General features: G+C 38.8%; 1 protein-coding gene across 2 annotated transcripts in view; it reads left to right on the top strand.

Moving 5' to 3' along the window:
- Positions 1–22,965, top strand: part of CNTNAP5 (contactin associated protein family member 5) — an 801,668-nt gene that overhangs the window by 625,183 nt on the left and 153,520 nt on the right. For both annotated transcript variants that reach the window (XM_077766729.1, XM_077766728.1), the window contains exon 14: positions 20,107–20,263. In XM_077766729.1, the coding sequence (XP_077622855.1) occupies positions 20,107–20,263 (157 nt within the window). The remainder of the gene's footprint in view (positions 1–20,106; positions 20,264–22,965) is intronic.

Below are 22,965 nucleotides of genomic sequence, written 5' to 3'. Positions count from 1 at the left end.
TAATTCTGAATAATACCATGATGAACATTCTTATTAAGAATTTTTTTAAAGGTCTTTAGAAGTAGATTTGTAAAACTTTAAAAAGTATTGCCAGTGTTCCTCTAGAAATTTGTCTAATATTTAGGAGAGTGAACGGCAAAGATTTTCATATGCAAAAAATAAAGTTAGTCTTTGGACCCCAAGGTCCTTTATAGTTTATTTAGCCTGAAACAGATGATTTCTTTGGGGGAAGTCTTGGAGAAAGAAGGAAATGGTGGATTCTTAACTCAGTGAGATTCTCTCAGTGATGAATTCTGGATTTTGAGTAGCCCAGCCAGTGGGGACGAGATGAAAGTGAGACTCTTAGCTCAACTACAGTTCTGGATTATTTGTGAATCCAGCGTTGCCTCTGTCCCCTGATCCCAGGGTGTCTGGGTTCTCGTGTTGACCCCACATGTGGAGACCAGTTCCCCAGGCTGGGCTTCCATTCCTTCATCTATGAGAAGAGTGTGGGCTGCCTGAAAGCCTCATTTGACTCATTTATTGGTTGTTTTCAGAGTTTGTATCTGAAGCATTTTAACTGCTAAATATTGTCACCAAAGCTGTTGAAAAACCCAGTGGTTTCCTCCTTTGAATATTTTCTGAAAATATGTGTTCCCATTTCCTCTGTCGAAGCTGAATTCAGTCACATCTGCTTGTTGCTCCCAAATCCTGTTCCATTCTGATGAGTTTAGAGTATACAACTGATGAAACCAGAAATAACTTAGCAGCTGATTGTATTTCAGGAAACAATTTTTTTATTCCAATCTCAAAATTTTAAACAACTCAGAAAATGAAAAATGTTTATTTATTTATTTATTTTAATTTTCAGGTGACTCTTCTACTATTAGAACTCGTTTTGGTAGAAACACAATCACAGGCCATGAACAGAGAAAAGGCAGAGCAAGGAATGTCATTGTCCCTGAGCAAGCTTTGCTGGGAGACTTACGTGTGCAAAACACAACTATATTCAGAAGTCACAGTGTCAACATTAGATCAGCTTGCTATATAGCAAAATATATTCATTGTATTTTTCCCAAAAATGACAAAATATATCTTTTTTGTGCCTCTACCCCTGTAGGTATGAAAATAGAATGTTAATTTTTTGAAGGCTAATGCTAACTTTATAGTTTACTAGATCACATTGAGAATACAATTTCTAAACCCTTAGTTTTTTCTTCTTTGATAGATTTTAAGGTGACGAATAAGGTTTTCTTTCCTATCAATGTAAATAATACTGTTTTACAGACTGTGGAACTTTTGTGGGTATCGTTTCCATCTTTTCGTAACACTCACATACTTCCTGAGGTGTGAAGCTGACAAATCCTATTAAACACATAGAAGAGGAGAGTAAACTCCAATACTCACCTTGGCCTCTGCCCTGCTCCATCTCCACACTGTGTTGTAGACAGAACTCAGTACTCAGAAATGCCAGAGAGATTTCCAGTTTACTTATCTGTAAGAATCTAATGAAGGGTTCTGAAAACAGACAAACCAAACAAAATCAAGAGCAAAAATCGCAGAAGACATCAACATTAGTAACTTTCAAAAACAAATGGGCAAACTAAATTTGTCTTGCCCTTTTGTGAATGCCACCACCTCCTCTAATACTTAAGGGCCATTTGAGTTACCTTCAGGGTGTCCGGGAGTTTAAAATTCAAAACTCTCAAAAATCAGGAGGATTCCTAAATGGCACTGATTTCATTTGCTGGGGCTGTTAGGACAAAATACCACCATTGGGGTGGTTTAAAAACAGAAATCTGTTCTCTTACAATTCTTGAGACTAGAAGTCCAAAATTAAGGAAGAGGTAGGGTTGGCTTCTTACTCAGAGGCCTCTCCTTTTGGCCTGCAAAGGGCCACCTTCTTGCTGTGTCCTCACATGGTCTTTCCACATCACATATGTATCCACTTGTGTCTTTTCAGAAGAGACTTTATAAGGCATCAGTTATATTAGATTGGAGCCTCACACTAACAGCTTCTTTTTAACTTAACCACCTCCTTTAAAGCCTTGAGGTACTTGGAGTTGACACTTCAAAGTATGAATTGGTATATGTGTATTGGGGGGCGGGGAACCATTCAGCCCCTAACAGGTATAAAGAGTTAAAAATAACTACACATGTCACCAGTCAGTTACCAAGCTATTCTGAGAACCTGAGAGATCCCCTGGGTGGTATGGGATGCAGGTGAAGAGTCCAACTCGCCCCTACCCTCCCTTCCGCAGCGTGAGTACACAGAGTGGGTGATGGCTTCATTGTCTCTTCTGTTCTCTAAAGCTGTTGGGCCTAATTCAAAGAAGCATCACATATGGCAGACTCTTGTCAGACTCTCTTCTCAGAGTGTGTTCTATCAAACACTCACCTCGAGCCCAGCTCAGAAAAGTAGTCCTGGGAGAGGAGTGGGTCATGGGAAGGCCACGTAGTCGATCTGTTCCTTAATTTCACTCTTTAGATCAAACCAGTAATTGGAAGACTAATTCTTAACTCTACTACATTGCCTTATCAACAATAGTCCCTTAGCTTTTTCCCTTTTCCCAAAGGACCTCCAAGAAATTTGTCAAAGTGAAATTCAATATATGCCCTTTGTGGTAAGCATGCTATTGAGGATATTTTTTCTAGCATATTTCTTTGTGTCCTCCTGTAGAAGATCGCATGTGAAAATTCACTTTCTTACTTCAGTGTCTAATATATATATATATATTCTCTCAGTGTCTAAAATATATATATATATATACATGTATATATGTATATGTATATGTATATACACATATATATATCTCCTTTACTTCCCTTGAGAATTGTAAACTTTCTTTTCGTGAGTAAGAAATGTGTAACGGGTGGTATCTTCTTATCTCTTTTACTGACAAAATAGAATTTTACCAAATAACTTATTTCTATAATTTCACTATTTGTTCTTACAAGGACAACCCTAATATATATTTCATCATGAACGTATTGGTCATATTCTTTTTGAAAGCCATCTAAAATCAAAGAGTTTCTTTGTGTCAAAGAACTTAAAATAGCTTTACCATACAGAAAAAAATTTATATACACACTTTTTTTAAAATAAAATTTCTAAATGAGTGGTAGCCATCCATAGCTGGAATTGATCAAAGAAACCTTCATGGGAAGAGGTAACATTTGTAGCAAAATTAAGGCATGGAGTATTAAAAACTTTAAGATGATTCTAAGTCTTCTTTGAATCTTCTGAATGATCTCTTTGGAAATCTGGTAAGTCCACAAAAAGAGAATTGACTTTTTTTTTTAAATTCTTTTTCAATGTTTTATTTATTTTAATCTCTGAAAGAGAGAGAGAGACAGCTTGAACAGGGGAGGGTCAGAGAGAGAGGGAGACACAGAATCCAAAGTGAGCTCCAGGCTCTTAGCTGTCAGCACAGAGCCCGACACGGGGCTCGAAACCATGAACCGTGATATCATGACCTGAGCTGAAGTCAGACGTTCAACTGACTGAGCCACCCAGGTGCCCCTAGAGAGTTGACTTTTTTAAATAATCCATTAAGTGAAACTGAATGATGGTTTATAATCTAACTTGTAAACTAAGCTATTTTCCATTATCTTCTGTCAAATTCCAAATAGAGAGACATTCTTAGACCACTAGATACCTCTTTGGTATATAAGAGGGAATGTTTCAGGCTCCTGGACATAATCAGCAAGGTTTCCCATGAAATCACAGTCCAGAAACTACCAGACGTGGCCTGCAAGGATCTTATTTGCCCAGTTGCCTAGTGTCATTTCTGCCCTGCTTTCTTGGTTGAAGCAGCCAAGTCTACACCAATTTAAAGGCAGGGGGCTGTGAGAGTGTTTTAAGACCCTCCTTGGAAATCACCACATGTACACTCATTTCTTATCTCAAAACCCTTGTCTTCAAATATTTTTATAAAATACTCACATTGAGTTTCCAGTGTAAGCTACATGGTGCTTATTATTCATAAGAAAACTGAATCCTGTAGTATGTTCTGTGATTGCTTTCTGTGGTAGACATTATTTTTTATCCTTGTTATATCTACAACAAATAAACAAATACATGCAACTTACCTGACTAGATAAAAAAGAGTGTTACTTGCATATGGAATGAGTCTCAAGAAACTTGACTATGTAGGTAAATGTAATAGAAGCCAAGTTCCTTTTTACATTTTTAGCATCTCTCAAGTTGGAATAAATCTTACAATCAGTGGCATATTTTATTGAACTGGTAGAAGTTTTTCTTTCTTAGTGATACATAAAATAATGCCACAACTTATTTTCTATGGCAACTAACATTTGATGAAATATGATAGCTGTTATTCACAATTCCAGAACGACCAAAGACGTTTTGCATAGAATAATACCTTCCATTTTGGAAGAGTTTTCCATGTAACCAGAACAAGTCCTAGACCTTAGGTCTTGCTTGAATTGTGCTATCCTAGAAACCTGTTAACCCTCAGAGGTATTTTCTCCTTTATTAATGTGCTCATTTTTCTAATTTGATTCTAGACTTCTAAGAGCAGCCGACAATGCATTAGCTGTCTCAGTCAACTGAAAGGGCCCCTAATTGACTTGTTTCTATTGACTGAGACCCAAGACGGCAGTCTCTCTTAATGGTGTGTCCTGATGGAGACAAAGACTGGGTTTCCCAGCACTAGGTCTGAGTGCTAGATGTAGTGTATCATGTTATATTCAAATCACTTAGCTTTTCCTTATGATAGGAACAAAATGACTTCTTGGAGAGCAAAACCCTGCATCAGGTGATATGATAAAACTCATACCTGCCTGTGAGCAATAGGGGTACAAATTTCTTGATAATGAACTGGTGTCAAATCTTAAGTAAACTATTCATTTGGGGAGAAATTGTACTGAAGTTATCATTAATGCTGTTGATACTGCTATACCTTTCAAATAGGATAGTGTTTTGTGTGGTGCACTAGATATTGTGTGTGCGCACACAGATGTATATCTACAAAGAGATTCGTAGTCATTTAAGGAACTACTGAGTGTCTAATATATCCTGGGTATATGATTATGACTAATCATCCCTGCCCCGAGGTAGATACTGCCAACCTTTGTGGCCTCCTCTCTTGCTCTGTACCTTTGGTGATGGATCAGCATAGCAACTAGTACATTGTAACTCTTGAATGAGCACTTGCCAATGTTCTTACTTTCTTCTTTAGGAAATTACTTCTTTAGGAAATTTCTTCAGGAAACTACATATATAGTTAATCAGTTTTTCCAACCAGTCATTTGATGTAACGTTTTCAAAGATAAAGTACTCTTTGAAATGGCCTATTCCTGCTCAGAAGCCAAAATTACCACTTTCGTGTATTTTCTGATCATAGAATATCTTTCAGAATAATTAAATGACCTTTGTGGTCTATCATGGAACAGAAAATCCTTGAAGGCAGGAAACGCATAGCCTTGTTTTATTTTTTGTTATGTACCCTGCAAATAACCATAAACAGGAGAGTAGTTAATAAATATTATTCAGATTCAGGGATGTGAAATAGAAGATACAGGCATGAAATCCTATTTTTATTACTATCATTATGCTTATGATCCTCTGGCCACTTCTCTCTGGTCTGCGTAATTACAGAGCTCTTCATATTTTATTCATTAGAAGCGCTGCTCTGTGTCCATTCTTCTTATGTTGCTGCCTTGCACTCTTTCCAACACTTGCCTGGTGGGTGTGATCTGTGGGCTCCATCAGCTTTCTGTCTGTTCCTTGTTCAGGCCTCTAATGAGTATTAGACTTGCAGCCATCAGTTATGTTTTGAGTACAGAAATGAATGAAGAGGGGGGTTTTGTTTGTTCATTAGCACTATGAAAAGCAAACTCACTTTGTCTCCTTCATGCCCTCTTTCATGAATTGGCTCACTGATTATAATGTGAAAGGAAACTTGATTCATGTTGGAATTTATACAAAGGGTCCCAGCTAGCTCTTTTTTTTTTTTTTTTACCATAATCAGGTAATGTCTATTAAACACCAGTGATAGAATATGACAAATAGAATTGTTATCAATTGTATTTGAGATTGTGTTAATGTATTTAAGAAAGAAGAAGTTGAGAATTATGGTTGGTAGTAGATCAAAACAAGGGATGGAGGAGAGAAAGGACAAAAGAAGTAAAAGCAATCCTGAGGGAGGTATGAAAGGGAGAGGAAAGAAAGAAGGAGGGAAGATGAAATGAGAAGAAGAAAAGAAGGAACGGAGGGCAAAAGGGAGAGAATGAAGGGAAAAGGGAGAGTGAAAAAGAAAAGGAGAATCAGAGGAGGAAAGAACTCATTAAACAGAGCACTCAGGCAAGAAAGGACAACTGTGTGTGGGGGGGGGCGGTATTTCTAAAGTTTTGTAACTTAGGTTTGAATCTGTAGTAGTTGATCAAAGGACAGGAAATACTGAGTGCCTTATGTAAACATCTTTACCCTCTGTTACAAGGTTTTCAACACAAGAAACCCCACAAAAGCTACCACCGGCAAAAGGAATTTACAATATGGCTAGAAAAATCCATGCTGTAAGCCACAGTGGGTTAGTGTCTTGATAAACTGTAACAATCACTTAGAGGTCATCTATTAACATGAATGGTCACAACTGCATTTTGATTAGCAGTGCGATATTTAATCCTTTCCCACTTCAGCACACAATTACTGATTTATCAAATGCCTTATTTACTCAAAGACTAGTAGATATTTGGGGAGTACATATGTGTGAATATCTCTGTGTGTATATTTTATATACATTCCTATTGGATAATGAGTAATAAATGTGTTTCAGGCTTTGTGAGGATGTATTAGAAAATACTGATGGGACAGTCATGGCCACCAAACAAGTTAGGAATGAATGCACAGTTGGGAATCTAGGCTTTTTAGGTAGTTGTGTATAAGTAAAAGAAGAAATAGCTATGAAGAAGGACAAAGAAAAATACTGTGTAACTCCAAGCCCATCATCGAAAGGTTGTGGGTGGGGAAAATATGGTAAAAACAGCTAAGTGGATGGATGAATGGATGGGCTGATGAGTAGACAGATGGAGTAACAGACTGGATTGATGAAAACCTTCATCATTTTCCATAAAAACAAATGCAAAGTGAGCATAGGAAAGCCATTTGACCTAGAGTGGGAAGATAATAACTTGTTTTTTTTTCTTTTGCTTTTTGAGTCAGAGTAACCAAAAATTAAGAGAACTTGAACTGGACCTTTCTAATCTTCCAAATTTGGAACAGACTTTGCTAAAGAAAAGTGGAATGGGCTTGGGGGCTAGAGAAAGATGGATGATTATGGGACATGTTTCTCTGGTGAGTCTTCTAGGGAACTCATGAGAAGATGAGCAGCATCAAATATATATTACCTGGATTTATATTAATCCAAAACAAAGGAAAAGAAATTAGTTAATATTTATTTCAGTGACCTTTTTCTCAGTTACAAGTGAAACTTAATTTTTAGTATGTATTTTATTCATCTCTTATCATTATATATCTCTTTAGCTGGAACTATAAAACTTAATGCCTATGTTTTGATAATGGAATTAAGTCTAAAGCTATGTGGCTCATTAGTACTTAGCATTCTACAGTCTCATTAAACAAGGATTCTTCACAAATAAAAGGAGGGTGGTATCTGAACCTTTTTGAATGAGTTTCAAACCATCTAACCAGTGATTCCCAAATTTTAGTGTGTAAAATTTCAGTGTCACCACTTGGTGAGTGTGATAGAAATGGAGCATCTTGGACTCTGCTCTCAGAGTGTTTGGGAAAAGACTGTGAGCCCTTGTTCTTATGAACCCACCAAGTCATTCAGATTAAAGTCAGACAGAAACTACACTTTGAGAAACACTGATGGAAAATTTCTAGGAATTCTAGTCAGTGTCTGTTTACATGATTAGCCTGTCACTCCTTAGTTGGCTGTTGAGCACTTACAGAAATTCAGGCAAATTGGCTTTCTCAGAAACAATAGTAATTATGAGAACATTTATTTTTGCAGGCATTGTTTGTTTGATTGATTGTTAGATAAATCAAAGATATACCAATATGGTTGGGAAGACGATAGAGTTCGGAATATCCCCAAGAGAGCTGGGCATACAAACTCAGTAAAACCCTCCAGTTTTACCAGTAAAATGCTTACTTGATCTGTACTCTGATCATTTTGATGCAAGACCAATTGTTGTGAAGATCTATAATACCCTTTCATTTCTATCTCTTATAAGACTAGATTTTGTTCGATAAAGTAAAAATAGAATTAAATTTGGAGGCTTCAGGTCTGAAATTCTAGTCTTCTTAACCTTGTGCTCTTGGGAAATAGAATAATTTTTATTACCTTCAATTTATGAGTGAAATGAGAATAAAAAATCTTCATAGAGTTGTTGGGATGTGGGTGTTGAATGACATGTGAACCTTGTTTGGAAGGCTAATGGTATGAAATCCAATTTTATTTCACTGGTTGGAAAACAGAAATGGCACACATCTTCAAAACAAGGACTTCATAATTTTCCCCAAGAACTGTGCTTTCCACTAAACATTACCCTGTTTTTTTTTCCCTCTGGACTCTCCACATGTTATTTAAAGTTCTACTGCAAATTTGTCTCATTCTGAGTTGCATTAAATATAATTTTCAATGTTTTCCCCCCTCATCTACTGTGTTAAGAGGTCCCTATTGGCAGGACTCATATCTGTTTTCTGTTTTTGTGCTCCACCCAGACAAGGGTCTCCTCCATTGTATGTGCTTATGCCATTTTCTTAAATGCACAAATAAACCGGTGTGTCAACACCTTTGTGTATGGTGACTTCATTCTATGCCACATTTAAGCATTTAAGGCTTGATAGGCCCTGTCACTAACATTACAAAAATACTTGATGTCTTCAATGTTGGTATAAAATGTCAAAGATGAATATACCTATATAAAGACTAAAGGCACCATAGCCATATGTATTTCTATAACAATATATTTTTGTAAAATTATTTTTAATGTAATCTGTGGGAAATCTTTCTGTGCTAATATTTCTTTTTCTTGGCATTTACTCATTTATTTAGTCAGCAAATATTCATTTGGTTCTTGGCCCAAATCAGGCGTATTCTGCATTCTGGAGACACAGTCATGAACAAGAATGAAAAGCCCTTGCTTTAATTCAAATGAGGGTTGACATATGGAGAACATGTTAAACAAACAAACAAATAAAACAAACAGAAGTATGGTTTCAAGAAGTGGTGGGGCACCTGGGGGGCTCAGTTGGTTAAGCGTCCGACCTCAGCTCAGGCCATGATCTCATAGCTCATGGGTTCAAACCCCACATTGGGCTCTGTGCTGACAGCTAGCTCAGAGCCTGGAGCCTGCTTCAGATTCTGTTTCTCCCTCTCTCTCTGTCCCTCCCCTGCTCATACTCTGTCTCTCTCTGACTCAAAAATGAATAAAAACATTAAAAAAATTTTTAAAGAAGTGGTGAGTACTCCTAAGAAAGGAATGGAGTGATATCAGAACACTTTAGTGTCAGTGGGGAAGAAGGGAGATTTCATTTCCTTATCCAGTGATACAATACAACAGCCACTGTAAAAACCCCTGAGAAGGCAGATTTGGGCAGGAAGAGCAAACAAAAGACAGCACATGTGAGGGCCCAGGGTAAGGTAAGGTCAGGGTGATTGGACCAGACTGGAGCTTCGAATGCAATGAGGCTGAGAATTCTGAACCAGATGTGCGTGCTCTTGGGGGACATGGTAAGAAGTTTGGATTTTATTCTCAGAATAGTGTAATACAGAAGGATTTTAACCAGACAGATAAATCATCTAATGTGGACTTTAAGGACTTTGTTTTCTATCTTAAGAATAACTTGTAGGAGATGGAATAATAGTGGAGTCAAGGATTTTAATTTTGAGTCTATTGCAATCAGCTGCAAGAGCTCTCTGTGGCTTTGGCCGGCAGCTGGCAGTTGCTCACAGAGTGACCTTGGGCACATAATATATCCTTTGGCCTTTGTTTCCTCATTTGTAAAATGGGATAAAATTATTTACCTCATAAGGTTACTGTGGAGAATGAATAAGCTAGGATATCAAAAGTGCATAAAACTGCCCAAAATGTTTTAAATATTCAATAAATGTTGGATGTTTTAAATTAGGATTACTAATGGAGCACCTGGGTGGCTCAGTTGGTTAAGTGTCCAACCTCATCTCAGGTCACAATCTGACAGTTTGTGAGTTCAAGCCCTGTGGCAACCTCTGCGCTGACAGCTCAGAGCCTGGGGCCTGCTTCAGGTTCTGTGTCTCCCTCCTTCTCTTTCTCTCTCTCTCTCTCTCTTTCTCTCTCTCTCTCTCTCTCTCTCTCTCCCCCCCCTCCCTTACTTGTGCTCTGCCTGTCTTTGTCTCTCTCAAAAATAAACATGAAAAAATAACAAGTAAATTAAATTAGGATTACTAATATTAAATAGGCACATTAGCTTCAGTTCCCAGATTTTTGCAATTCTCTATTGCTATGACTCTCTGGGGACATTAGGTGTTTGCCTTTTCTTACATTAATGTTTTTACCATATTAATCAATATAGGTTAAGCTATGCTGTGGTGATAAATGCACCATACCCTAAGTCCCTGGGACTTTACACCATGATGGTTTGTTTCCTCTCACACTACAGTTTGATGTGGACAGGGAAATCCTCCTCCATCCTTCTCACCCAGTTTTGGGAACTACTATTCAAGTTCTTCTTATCAGAGAAATTGTGTGTTAAATGAAAGATTTTTATTAGTGCTACAGTGGCTATTTTATTATTAGTTCCCACATACGTATCCTAACTGGTAATTTTCCCCAGCAAGGCTCATATCTCCATATATTTTTAGTACATTATAAAATATATAGGTCTGTGAATATTTGTGAAGGTGAATGTTCAAAACATGAGCCATGGAATGGTGGGCCTTGGGGACCCAGAGCCATGAGCCCAACTTTGCCATCAGTTACCAAGTGTGACTTAGAACAAGGTCATTGAAACTTGTGAGGACTCCTCATTGTAGCTCTTAAGATAAAATACACCTCTTATTGCGAAGTACTATTATATTCTTTCACAAAGCTTAAACAGTATAAATATAATTTAATCATTGTGTCTACCTCTGCCAAACTGGGAAGAATTCCTGAGCTCAATTCTAGAGAGGGTTGTCTAGTCTTGCTTTCAATAACCCCATCAAAGTGACTTTTACCATTTGTTTTGAGAGGACTGTATCATTAATCTTTTCTGCCCACCATCTCCCCCCACCACTCCTTTGTGCTCACTTCAATTAAATAGGCAGGGAGAAGAGAACATTGGACAACATTATAAAAATGTTAATTCCTAATGTCACTGAGTAGCTCTTAATCACACTATTAGACATATGTTCTGATTTAATGATCCTGACCAGCAAGCAGTAAGACCAAGATTGACTTTGATGAATGTCTACCATTATTTTCTGATATGGATGAGGCTGTTTTTCTTTGGAACTAAATGTTTCCTCAGAAATGATATTTTACTTAGAAAGAGTATATAAAATGTTTTCCTGGGTGGCCAGATTCTTCTTTCCTACATCAGTGTTTCAATGATTTGTATTTTGATCCTACCATGAAACATTTTGGTGTGATCACCTGTAATTATTTGTCCTTTCAAATTAAGTGGTATCTTTTCCCCCCTTTTATTTGTTAAGCCCACAATGTTCAACTTCAGTCAATGAAATAACATATCTTTAGTATGTGCAGAAATCTTATTTGATACAGTTGCTTCCTAAGGATGCAGTAGTGAATTTTGGGTCCCCTTCTTTTTGGGTCTCGTACCTACACAGACTCTTCCCCAGTGACACCACCCCTGTCAACACCAAGCCTCCAATCAAATGGCAAGATTTCCATGAAATTAAACCTTTTCCACGAAACCTTTCTCAGGACTCCTGGACAGAATTTATAGTTTCTTATTTTGGACTTCCCTAGCATTTTATTAACTGCTCTATTTTGGCCCTAATCTCGTTCTGACTTTCATTCCCCACAGCTGTGTGCATGTCATTCTCCCCCTAAACGTTATGAGCTCCTTTGAGGCAGTGGTAGTCTATTAAAATGTATATCACTGGGATACATACCATGACCTTCATACCTTCATACATCGTGGAATTAAGAAATAATTAAATGGAATTGGGTGTGTGTGTGTATGTGTGTGTGTAAATTTAAAATCTTGTATTGCCCTATGAGTGAAAGCTGGGACAGAGGACAGCCTCGTGGTCAGACATTGGAATAATTTCTCCAAAGTTCTTTGCACAGTTTCTAACCAAACACCTGGATGGGAGACATTGAACCTACAAAAGGTGAACCGGCACCGTCACTACTGGGGAAAATTTACCTGAATTGTAGGAAGATCCAAGCACCATATTTAAAGATGGTGAAAGAAAGCATGAGAGTCAGTGCTCCATTGACAATAATTGACAGAGTTAGGGACAGGCTCCAAGTGAACCCAGACTGGGCTTGAGTAAGGAATATATGGGAGAGGAAGAGGGGCAACCTCAGAAAGGGACTAGGAGTGACTTCCTGAGCCACCACTCAAGTGCCTGCCACAGCTGATTACATGTATGGGCCAAAGACAGATAATTAGTTGGACGAAAACAGAATTGACATTTCTCTTTATCTTCCTTAACCACCTATATTTCCCTTTATTTCTTTCTAACCAAACTGCAAATCCTTTGAAAATAGAGCCATCGATCATTCTATTTACTCCCTTATCATCCCTACAGATTTTTTTGACGTGGTTGATATCTAATTTGTGTTATCAGCTATTGTCACAATAGCGTTATCTGGCCAGTTGCCAAAGCTCAGTGGCATACAGAATTCAGTACTTATTCTCAGCTCACACGTCTCTGCATCACGTGGGATAACTGTACTGCACGTGCCACATTCTGAGGCCCACACTGGAGGGGTTGTGGCAGTCTGCAACATGTTCTCCGGGTCCTGTCCAGAGAAGATCCTCAGGGGAAACTGGAAACACTTGTATGACTCTTTTAAGGTCTAAGCTCTGAATGGATACACTGCCATTTTGGTCCATATTCAATGAGCCAAAGTGAGTAACAAGACCCAGTCTAACATCAAGGGGGTAGGGATGTTTACAACTCCCATGAATCCACTATAACATATATTTACTGATTGGTGTAGATGTTGTTGAAATCGTAAAAGAAACAGAGCTAAAAGTCTTTCTGTTGGCACATTGAGTTTACCAGAATTTAGGGCTACTAGTGTCCTACTTGAAAACTGAGAAATAAAATAAAGAAAAGCAATAAAAACAATGACCAGGGCACAACATGGTAGCCCTGTCTGTATATATTTACAGAACTTTCCACCTCCATTAGGGTTACTTTGGAATTATGTTTGGACTGTTTGTAGCCGTGGAAACAGCCACATCCTCTTGGCGGGAGCTCTAGTTTTCACTGAGAAGCTATTGTGCTTATTGTTTTCCCAGGTGTCTAGACTTTGATTGAAACAATTGCAAGATTAAAGAGGGATCTCCAGTTTGAATTCTGTTTAACAGCTTGTAGTGATTAAGTCATAAAAGTGTGCAACTAACCTGCATCATGATTTCTTTTAAATTTCTTACATTAAGAAAATCATAAATTGAACTAAGCATGTACAGGTAGGATTTCTGCTTAGGAATTCTATAAAACTCCTTTTGACATTTTTTCTCCTTGAACTCTGTCTCTGTGTATATCATATAAAGGTCTTGTTGGAGGAAAACTTAGGGGCAGGATGGAGTGCTTATGAGCTTATTAGCAAGGCGTTAATAATTTTCTGATGCTGTTCATAAAGCAGTTAATATGGGCTCAAATTTCTGAGGTGAAAAGTGAAGATAATGATATTACTCCTCATCTACCTCCTCTTATATCTCTCTGTCTCTCACTTGTGCTGTTTCTCTGTCTCTATCACTCACACACATACACACATTCACTGCCCCTCTGAACTCAGATTCTTCTACGATATTCTTCTAAGATATTCTACGATATGCAGTTTGTTTCCATATTTCTTTGACCCCGTTGTGTGAAGTATTTTCTAAGTCCATGTTGACTTATCTTCTTGAGGATAATTGGAATAATAAGAACTTAGGGGTTTACAGTGTAAATGGAAGTCAAAGTACACCCAGAGATTTCTACATGAGCCCAAGGGTGGAAAAAGCCTGCAGAGTCTCGGATTTCACCCCTGGCCTGATTAAGAGAGAAAGACTTTTGCTGTACTGAAATAACAAGACAGGAGCTCGGGGGTAGGAGTTATTATGGACAAACCTAAGACTACATACCCTGCGGGGGTCTGCTGTGCCAAGAGGGTTACATGGTGGTCTTGTACAAGTTTCTAATTTAACTTGTTTGTCAGCTACCCTAGCCACGTTAAAATTTGGAGAACACTTCAGGTCCTAGGAAATGGATGTAAAAAAAAAAAAAACAAAAAAACAAAAAAAACAACTATGAGTAAAACCCAGAAAGGTATAGTGCATTTGAAAGGAAGTCTAGCTGTAGGGCACAAACTGCAACTGTCAATCTGTGTGCTGTCTTTAGCAAAACCAAATACACTCATGATTGTGTTCTTGAAGTTCCTGGTGGAGGAAGTCCTGAAAAGGCCCTAGCAAGCAGTGCTAATATTAGATGCTTGTGGCATTATTAGCACGTATAAATGTGTAATAGTTAGATGTGTCTGTTTATTGTGTTGTCTTTATTTTAGGTTATGTAAGAGATTATCCATCACCTGTCATTTTCTTTGTTGTCTATCACCTAAATCCACCCATATGTGTTTTGCTGAAAGGCTCTGAGTTGTTTATCCATATGTTATTTCTCCCCATGTCAGAGCACAGTGGCCTTACACAGGGATCATAATAACCTACCAACTCCTCGGCACGAACGCTTGGGCTCAAGCCCCGATTCTGAGCTTTCTAGTTGTATGGCCTCAAGGCAGTCATCCAAACCTTCTTTGCCTCGGTCCCTTTACCTGTACAGCGAAGGACACTACTACCTGCTTCCTAGGAGAGCAGTGATGACTAAATGGGTTAATACACGTAGAGCATGTTAGAAAGCTGCCTCCAGGGGCACCTGGGGGGCTCAGTCAGTTGGGCATTTGACTTCTGTTCAGGTCATGATCTCCTGGTTTGGTTCCTGAGTTCGAGCCCTGCATCAGGCTCTGTGCTGNGAGCATGCTCAGTCATGTTTCTTAGTGGCATTTTTATAAGCCTCATGATAAATGATTGGTCTTGGTTTGGTGATATTCTGTTTGATATTAACAAAGGAGAAATGATCACGTTCTGTGCTCACTTATGCCACATACCAAGGCCATTCACTCTAAGCCATAAACTCTCTTAGGAGCGTTTTTGATTCAACATAAATATAAGATGAATTTTGCCAGACCTTGTTGTGTACGTGAGGTTACATAACAGTAATAATCTCAAATACATAGAAATAATACAGATAAATTCCATAGTGATTTTTTATATCCTGCATACCGAGGACCTCACCACCTCCCCCAGCCTCAGTGCCCACTGCTGAGTTTCTGGTGGTGCCCAGCTCCCAGGGGGCCCAGTTCTCCCACATTCTTCTCCTTCTGTTCTCCCGTGGAACTCCCGTGTAGGGCCACTGGAGCTGTGCATGAAAACACTGCTTCTTTGCCAGGACTCTGACCCCTACAACCTTGTAGTCTCAGCCCCAGAGACACAGTTGTGTGGACGGTCCTTTCACAACGGTCTGCCCCAAGGTGCAGGCAGCTGTGGGGCGCACATCCTGTTCCTATCAGTTTAGAGTTCTTTTTGTTTTTTAATTAATGTTTATTTATTTTTGAGAGACATAGAGACAAAGCACAAGCGGGACAGGGGCAGAGAGAGAGGGAGACACAGAATCTGACGCAGGCTCCAGGCTCCGAGCTGTCAGCACAGAGCCTTATGCAGGGATCGAACTCATGAACTGTGAGATCATGACCTGAGCTGAAGTCGGACGCTTAACCAACTGAGCTACCCAGGTGCCCCGACCAAATATTTCTTAAACTAATGTTGAAATCCATTAAGTGATACTAAGTGTGTATTTTGCTCCAGAAGAGCTATTTGTCTTATTCATACCTTCCCAATATCTTTGGAGTGGCATTTCTGTGTTAGTGAAAATTCACATTGTGAGTCCTGCCTCTATAGAGAGTTCAAATTTGTATCCCCAGTGTCCATTCCAGCTGGGATGCAGGGGTGTCCCTTGTGCTTCCTGGACCAGACCCCTGGGTGCAGCTCTGACTGGGAAGCAGCCTCAGCATGCAGCTTCTGTTCTGCTGGTTGGGGCTGAGGGCCACAGAAACACCTCTCTTTCAAGGGAAGGGGCCTGTTAACCTGAGGACCTTAGGGAGGAGTGACCATGGTGCTGGCAGTATAACAGGCTCAGCTGGGTAGGTCTCCAACTTTTGACTTTCAGGGGCAGTGACCCAGGCAGAATTCCCTAAGCAAGCCAGTGAGCAAGGTGGTGAGCCCAGTAACCAACAGCCCATTTCTTCCTTGGTCACGGGCCTGGGGCAACTTGTTCTCTTAATAAATACTTTTTGATGGGGCTCCTGGGTGGCTCCCTCAGTTGAGCATCTGACTCTTGGTTTCAGCTCAGGGCATGATCTCAAAGTTCGTGAGTTCAAGCCCCTCACCTGGCTCCACACTACTGGTGTGAAGCCTGCTTGGGATCTTGGGATCTTCTCCCTCTCTCTCCCCCTCTCTCTCTCAGATAAATAAATAAACTTTTAAATAAATAAATAAATACACTTTGGCTTGGAACTATCAGGGTGAATTCTTAATTTGTAGCCAAGAAACTGATTAATAGATATTCTATTCTGGGGCACCTGAGTGGCTCAGTTGGTTAAGCATCCGACATCATCTCAAGTCATGATGTTGTGGTTTGTGAGTTCAAGCCCCATGTCTGGCTCTGTGCTGACTGCTCAGAGTCTAGAGCCTGCTTTGGATTCTGTGCCTCCCTCTCTCTCTGACCCTCCCATGTTCATGCTCTGTCTCTGTCTCTCAATAGTAAATAAACATTTTAAAAAATAGATGTTTTATTTTTGCCCATTTCCTGCTATTTTTTTTCTGTTAAATGTTCCAATTAGAGTTTTCTCAAATTTTGAAAATTGTATTTTGAAAACCTGGTGATAGATTTTAGGAAATCCCCTTATTTTACATTGATCTTACATTCCCGGATGCTTTGCATTGAATGTGTCCTTTATATGCCAGGTTCTTCAGATGACCAGCCACATGTCACTGGCTCCTTCCTTGAAGTTTTGCTCAGAGTTTATTGTTTTTATCAAGCGCTACCCTCACTACTCTCAAACATCAGCCCACCCTTTTTTGCAGCCCAGTTTTCTTAGCCTAGTATTGTTTCCATTCCTCTTGTTCCTTTCTAAATATGAAATTGATCATCAGTCTGCTTACTGCAATTACAATGTAAGATTTTGAGGGTCATGTTTTCTTTGGTTGGCTGGTTTGGTTTGTCATAAAGTGATTTATCTCAAGTGCCTGGAATAGTTCCTGGAATATTATAGATCTTCAGTAAATATTTCTTGGATGAATGCGTATTGAAATATATCTATGTATTTATAATTGTGCTTTGTTCTTTCGCTTTTTAAAACACCAAGTCAGGTGAAAATAAATCCAGTCTCTCCAGTCATCAAAATGTGCAGCCAGGGTATAGACTCCCTTCCTGACCATGTTATTAGAGTCATGAATCAAGCAAGTCCCACCCTTTTGGATCCTCAGTTTCCTTGTTCGGTATGCTCCATCTAATACTCCTCAGGGAAACAAACACAAAAATGAAACATCCAGGAGGAAAACTGGGCAAGGATTGCTCTGCTTTCAGATTCTCTGAGTGTGTGAGTGTGTGTGTGTGTGTGTGTGTGTTTCTCCTCTCTTTCTCTTCCTTTCTTGTTGCTCATTGACAATGACCCAGTTAAAACAATTTAAAACCTTTCTATTAATTTCCAGACAGGAGGAGGGAATTCTAAGCCACAGTTCCACAAAACACTGATAGATTTACAACAAAGTAAAGCCTTGAGCTTCTGTAGAACTTCTAGGGGCTTCAGATGACAAGTGAGCATTGGTAACACTCCTAGAAAGCAACATAGACACCAGAAGCTACACACAAATCGGTTGTCCAGAACGTATTCCATTAGCAATGGTGCTATTAATGTGATTACAACTTTTGTTTAGCTCATGAACAAAAATAATCCATGATGACATTGAACCTTCCAATGGGATCTGGATTCTAGAGTGTGGGGGAGAGGCTTGAGCAGTGCCAGAAAGAGATAGAGGCTGAGAGATTTCTTCCCATTTCTCGCACCCAAGGCCCCCATTGGTGAACGTATCACATACACAATGTTTTACCCTCATGTTGCCTGAACTCACACACTGGAAAAAGCTCTCTAGGCTACTTGAATGTGGCTTATCTAAGCTAGGATTTAGAAGTAAAGCAATTGGTCTAAACTAGTGTTCATTGGTTTACAGCTGTTTGAACGTAGGGAAAATGGATTTATACCATTGAGAATTAGTCTTTAAAAAGAAGATACTGGTTAACAAACACCTCTAAACTGGAATTCTAGCTTAAAAGAAAATAAGGGGCGATGGAACATTTTAGGCAGGGTCAGGGGTACTCTTTTGGCATGAGTATGATTTTTCAGGCTGACCTTCCTCTAACTCAGTGACCCTAAGATGCTTCTGCTTTTCACAGCATCTTCCTTAGCTTTTCCCAATGATGTCCTGATTCTTGGAAGTTCCAGATTGTCACTTCTTTCTCTACTTGCCTCAGTGACTTTCCTAAGGGTATTTATTAGTGCTGAGAGCAGTACTTTGAAAGTTACTGCTATCTGTGCATACACGAATGATTTGTAAATTATGTGTTTGTAAATCAGGACTTGCATGCACAATTAAATCTTGACTTGGCAAAATTCAACCTAGTAACATCAGCAGACAAGTATTATTTGACTTTCAAATGGCATATCATTAAAAAATGGCCCCTCTTAAGTGTTTCCTTCATTTTTTAAATACTCTCATATTAAGTGCCTGTTGTATGCTAAACAGAAACAAAACGGCCATTTCCAAAGGAAGCTGGATGTAATGCCATGCAGGCAAAATGCATAATATCTCCATCTCTGCCTACAACTCATTTCTTGGATACTTACGATAATTATCATCTTCTGAGTAAGAATTGTAATCTACTGAAATGTCCCCAGTTATAAAGGAAAACTCCAACAGTGTTTACTAAACTTAAAAGAAAAAAAGAAATTGTCAGAGACAAGACTCCAAAACAGTTTTCTGCTTACTACATAAACCAGCAATCAGTTTATAAAGACCAGCTTTGTATAGTTAAATACGACGTTCAGAAGGAATTATTTGGCCCACCCATGGAATATTGATCTTCCAAAGACTTTTTTTTTTCCTTCTAGTCTTTTAACTTGAAATATATGATCACTCTTTAAACAAGTTAGAAGCTATAGTAATCCAGGGTTCCAGCACTTTCCTCACCTGAGTGTCCACCTGCCCTCAGAGTCTATCAGAAACTGAGACCAATCTTGCCCCTCATGCTGTTACTTTTCCTTTGGTAATTTTATAAGGAAGTTAATTTTTGTACATTTTTGTATCTGTAACTTAAAAATGATGGTCTGAAATCTAGTACAATTTAATTAATTTGTGATTTGTGACCCTGCCTCTGACCATTGTGATTAATACGTGTCCTATTACATATTTACTTTTCATAAAAGTAGTTTTAATCTATATCTTTATATGTATATAGATATGGGTATGGATATAGATATAGATGTATGTATATGGATATATAGATATGTGTATACATTTGTGTATATCTACAGATATATAGATACATATACAGGGAGAAAGAGAAAGGAAGGAAGGAAGGAAGGAAGAAGGAAAGGGAAGGGAAAGGAAAGGAAAAAAAGAAATAAAAAGAAACAAAGGGAGAAAAAAGGAAAGAAGAGAAGAAAGGAAGTGAGAGACAGGATATATATAGTATGTGTATGTATGTATGTATATATACATATTGCATATATATAGGTATACATGTATATCCATATATATGTATATTCTATACATTTTCATCTGAGCTTCTGACACCCTCTGCCAACTATCTTGTCTTTCAGATGGAACACCGTTTACCTGGTGGATTGGGCGGTCTAATGAAAGGCACCCTTACTGGGGAGGTGCCCCTCCTGGGGTTCAGCAGTGTGAATGTGGCCTGGATGAGAGTTGCCTGGACATTCGACACTTCTGCAATTGTGATGCTGACAAGGATGAATGGTAATGGGGATCATGATCTTTCTGCAGTTGTGGAGGAAACACATTAATTGATGCCTAAAATTTCCCCCAAGAGAAAAAGGCACAGTTGAGAAATTCAATATAAACTAGGTCTCCATAATGATTGTGATTGTTTTTAATGTGGAAAATTGCCAGCTCTGGTACTGTGAGGCCTGTCACTGGGGTTTGTAACAAAACATGTTTGTCACCTCATCACCTCCTTCTATTCTGATCATTTGTTTTTTCACAATAGAATGAAATACAATATTAAGCTTTGTGAGGTAGTCAGTGTTTCTATAATGTGTGGAATATAACTTCTGGGAGAGAGTGGGGGAGGTAGGGGTGTGTAATTATACAGACTGTGTCTTCATTCATCCATTTTCCCACTGATGTTTCAGTCACCAGCCCACCCTATCATGGTCAATGAAATTATAACAAAGCAAACTTATATTTACTGAGCATCTACTTAATCTTCACAAAAAACATACTATATCTTTATAATTGTCTCACTTTTGCATCTTAAGGTTAAAGACTGTGGTTTACAAAGAAGTTGAGTAAGGTCACTGTCACACACGCGTTAAGTGACAGATCCAGAAGTTGAAGTCAGTATGGCTGGGGCCATGGTCTCTCTTGCTCTCCCAAACCACATTACTTTTGTAAGATAAAGACTCTTTGCCTTTGATTCTCATATCTAAAATATCTACTTTGCCTCTATCCTTCAGGCGAACTACCTGTTTTTTTACTGTATTATGAAAATACAGAACATTTCCAAGCCATTTTATTGTCACTAAATTTAAGGCATTCTTTAGTTTTGCTTTGTAATTTTGCTTGCTTTGTGAAATTCTGCTCAATTAAGATATCCTATGTCAAAATAGTCTCAACCCACTTGAAATTTTTTAAATACTTTTTCTTCAGTGTTTAAATTGATAACAGTAGGGACTGTCTTGAATGAAATTTAAGGTAGAGTCAAAATCTCAGTTCAATGAGAGAAGGACCAAACACAGATTCTTCTAGATGGGCCACCCCTTCAGAATACTGTAGGGCTCCCTGGGCCCCAAAGAAAGTCACTTCAAAATCTTCACATAGGTAAAATCAGACAGAGTTGACTGGAGGTAGAATGGACTTCTCCATTCTTTGGGCCCCCACTTTACCCTGTGGTGGCTTCTATCATAACATCATGGAGCCCTGCAATCAATTATAGCTCATATTTTGGACAGAGACTATGACTTTTTTAATATTATATCACTCAGGATGTAGCCCTTGTGCAGTAGAAACTTGGTGGTAGTTAACTGAATAGATGAGTTTAGAAGACCTCCGAGGAGGAGGGGAGACCACAAAATGGCTCCTCCCAAGCTTGAAGATTTTTGTGGAAAAGGTAAATGGTTTTGTTGCCAGGAAAACATAGTCAAAGTGATCTGTAATCAGCAGCTTAGATTCACTCATTTTTGTGTGATTCATTCATTCCCCTTCTCTATGCTTGGCCTCAGAAATCTATAGATGTATACACCTAACTGGAAACACCTTCCTTTCATTAAATACAATCAGAGAAGTTGATATGGGGCAGTAGAATATAAGGAGAAAGTGAAGTGTTTCTCCTAATTACCTTTAATTCCCTCCCTTGTGGCTGAACTCTTGATCTTTGCTCACTGTTTTATTTCCTGTGGTTATTTTCCACTGGTTTATTTCCTGTTTTATTTCCAGTGCATATAGAGCACTGTCTCCATGCTTTTCCTTCCAAGGAACAACCATTCAGGGCTTAGGCTTAATTTACTGAGTGATGAGGGGCAGTGGGGGAGAATGACATCACATTACCTAAAAGTGGAAAATAGACCACCATGTTGGTTTGCCTCCATACTCTCTTCTCTAGGACTTTCCACTGACCGTCTCTTTCACTCAGATTTCAGCCTCTTCCTTGTTTGACCTACTCACTAGTTCACTAGACTTTGAACCCTTTATAAAGTTGTTGACTTAACTTCATCAACTAGGCTGTACTCAGAGGAACACTTAAAAATGCCCTTTCTGTCAACTCTGGTGCCATCACACTTCTATCAACGTAAAGGTTATTGCATATTTCATAATACTTTCCAATTCCTTTAGAGCCAGGGAAAAAGCCCCATTATCTGCCACTTTCTGTGGCAAGTGACCTTTATTAGGGGCAGTGATGTTTAATTTTAGATATCAATTTTGTTCAACAACCCACATAACAAAGATCAAGAGAACTGATCAGAACTTTCTTTTGCAAGCATGCCTGTTTCACCAGGACTAGAATAACACATTGAGCATCTCAGGACAAAAACCCAAGTGAGATCAGGGAGCTCCTTCTGTCATTCTTACAGAGGAGTGAAGGCTGAGATTCTGATTTAACTCTTATGGATTGCATTCCTTTGTCTCCAGACAGTCACAGCCTCTAATACATGAATCTGGAAAGTACCCTGTTATAGAAGCAACTGAATGTACTTTTCCATCTTACATTTACTCATGTGTCACTTGTTTATTGAGTGCCCAGTCTATGCCAGTCAAGCAGTATGGTGTGCAGAGAAAGCCAAAGGCATTGTAGTCTTTGCCCTTGAGGAACCCACAGAACAGTGAGGGGAAAAAAAATGGTGAGTTAGCAATATATGAATCAGTATCATGAATCTGGTAATATAGATAAATATAGATGTGCCCATACCTCTGGTGGGTATGGGCTGGGACAAGTGGCAGTT

Source organism: Crocuta crocuta, unplaced genomic scaffold (genome assembly GCF_008692635.1).
Source record: "Crocuta crocuta isolate KB4526 unplaced genomic scaffold, BGI_CrCroc_1.0 scaffold5, whole genome shotgun sequence".
NCBI classification, from domain to species: Eukaryota; Metazoa; Chordata; class Mammalia; order Carnivora; family Hyaenidae; genus Crocuta; species Crocuta crocuta.
The sequence above is the reverse complement of the archived record's forward strand: the minus strand, read 5'-3'. Positions and strand labels throughout refer to the sequence as shown.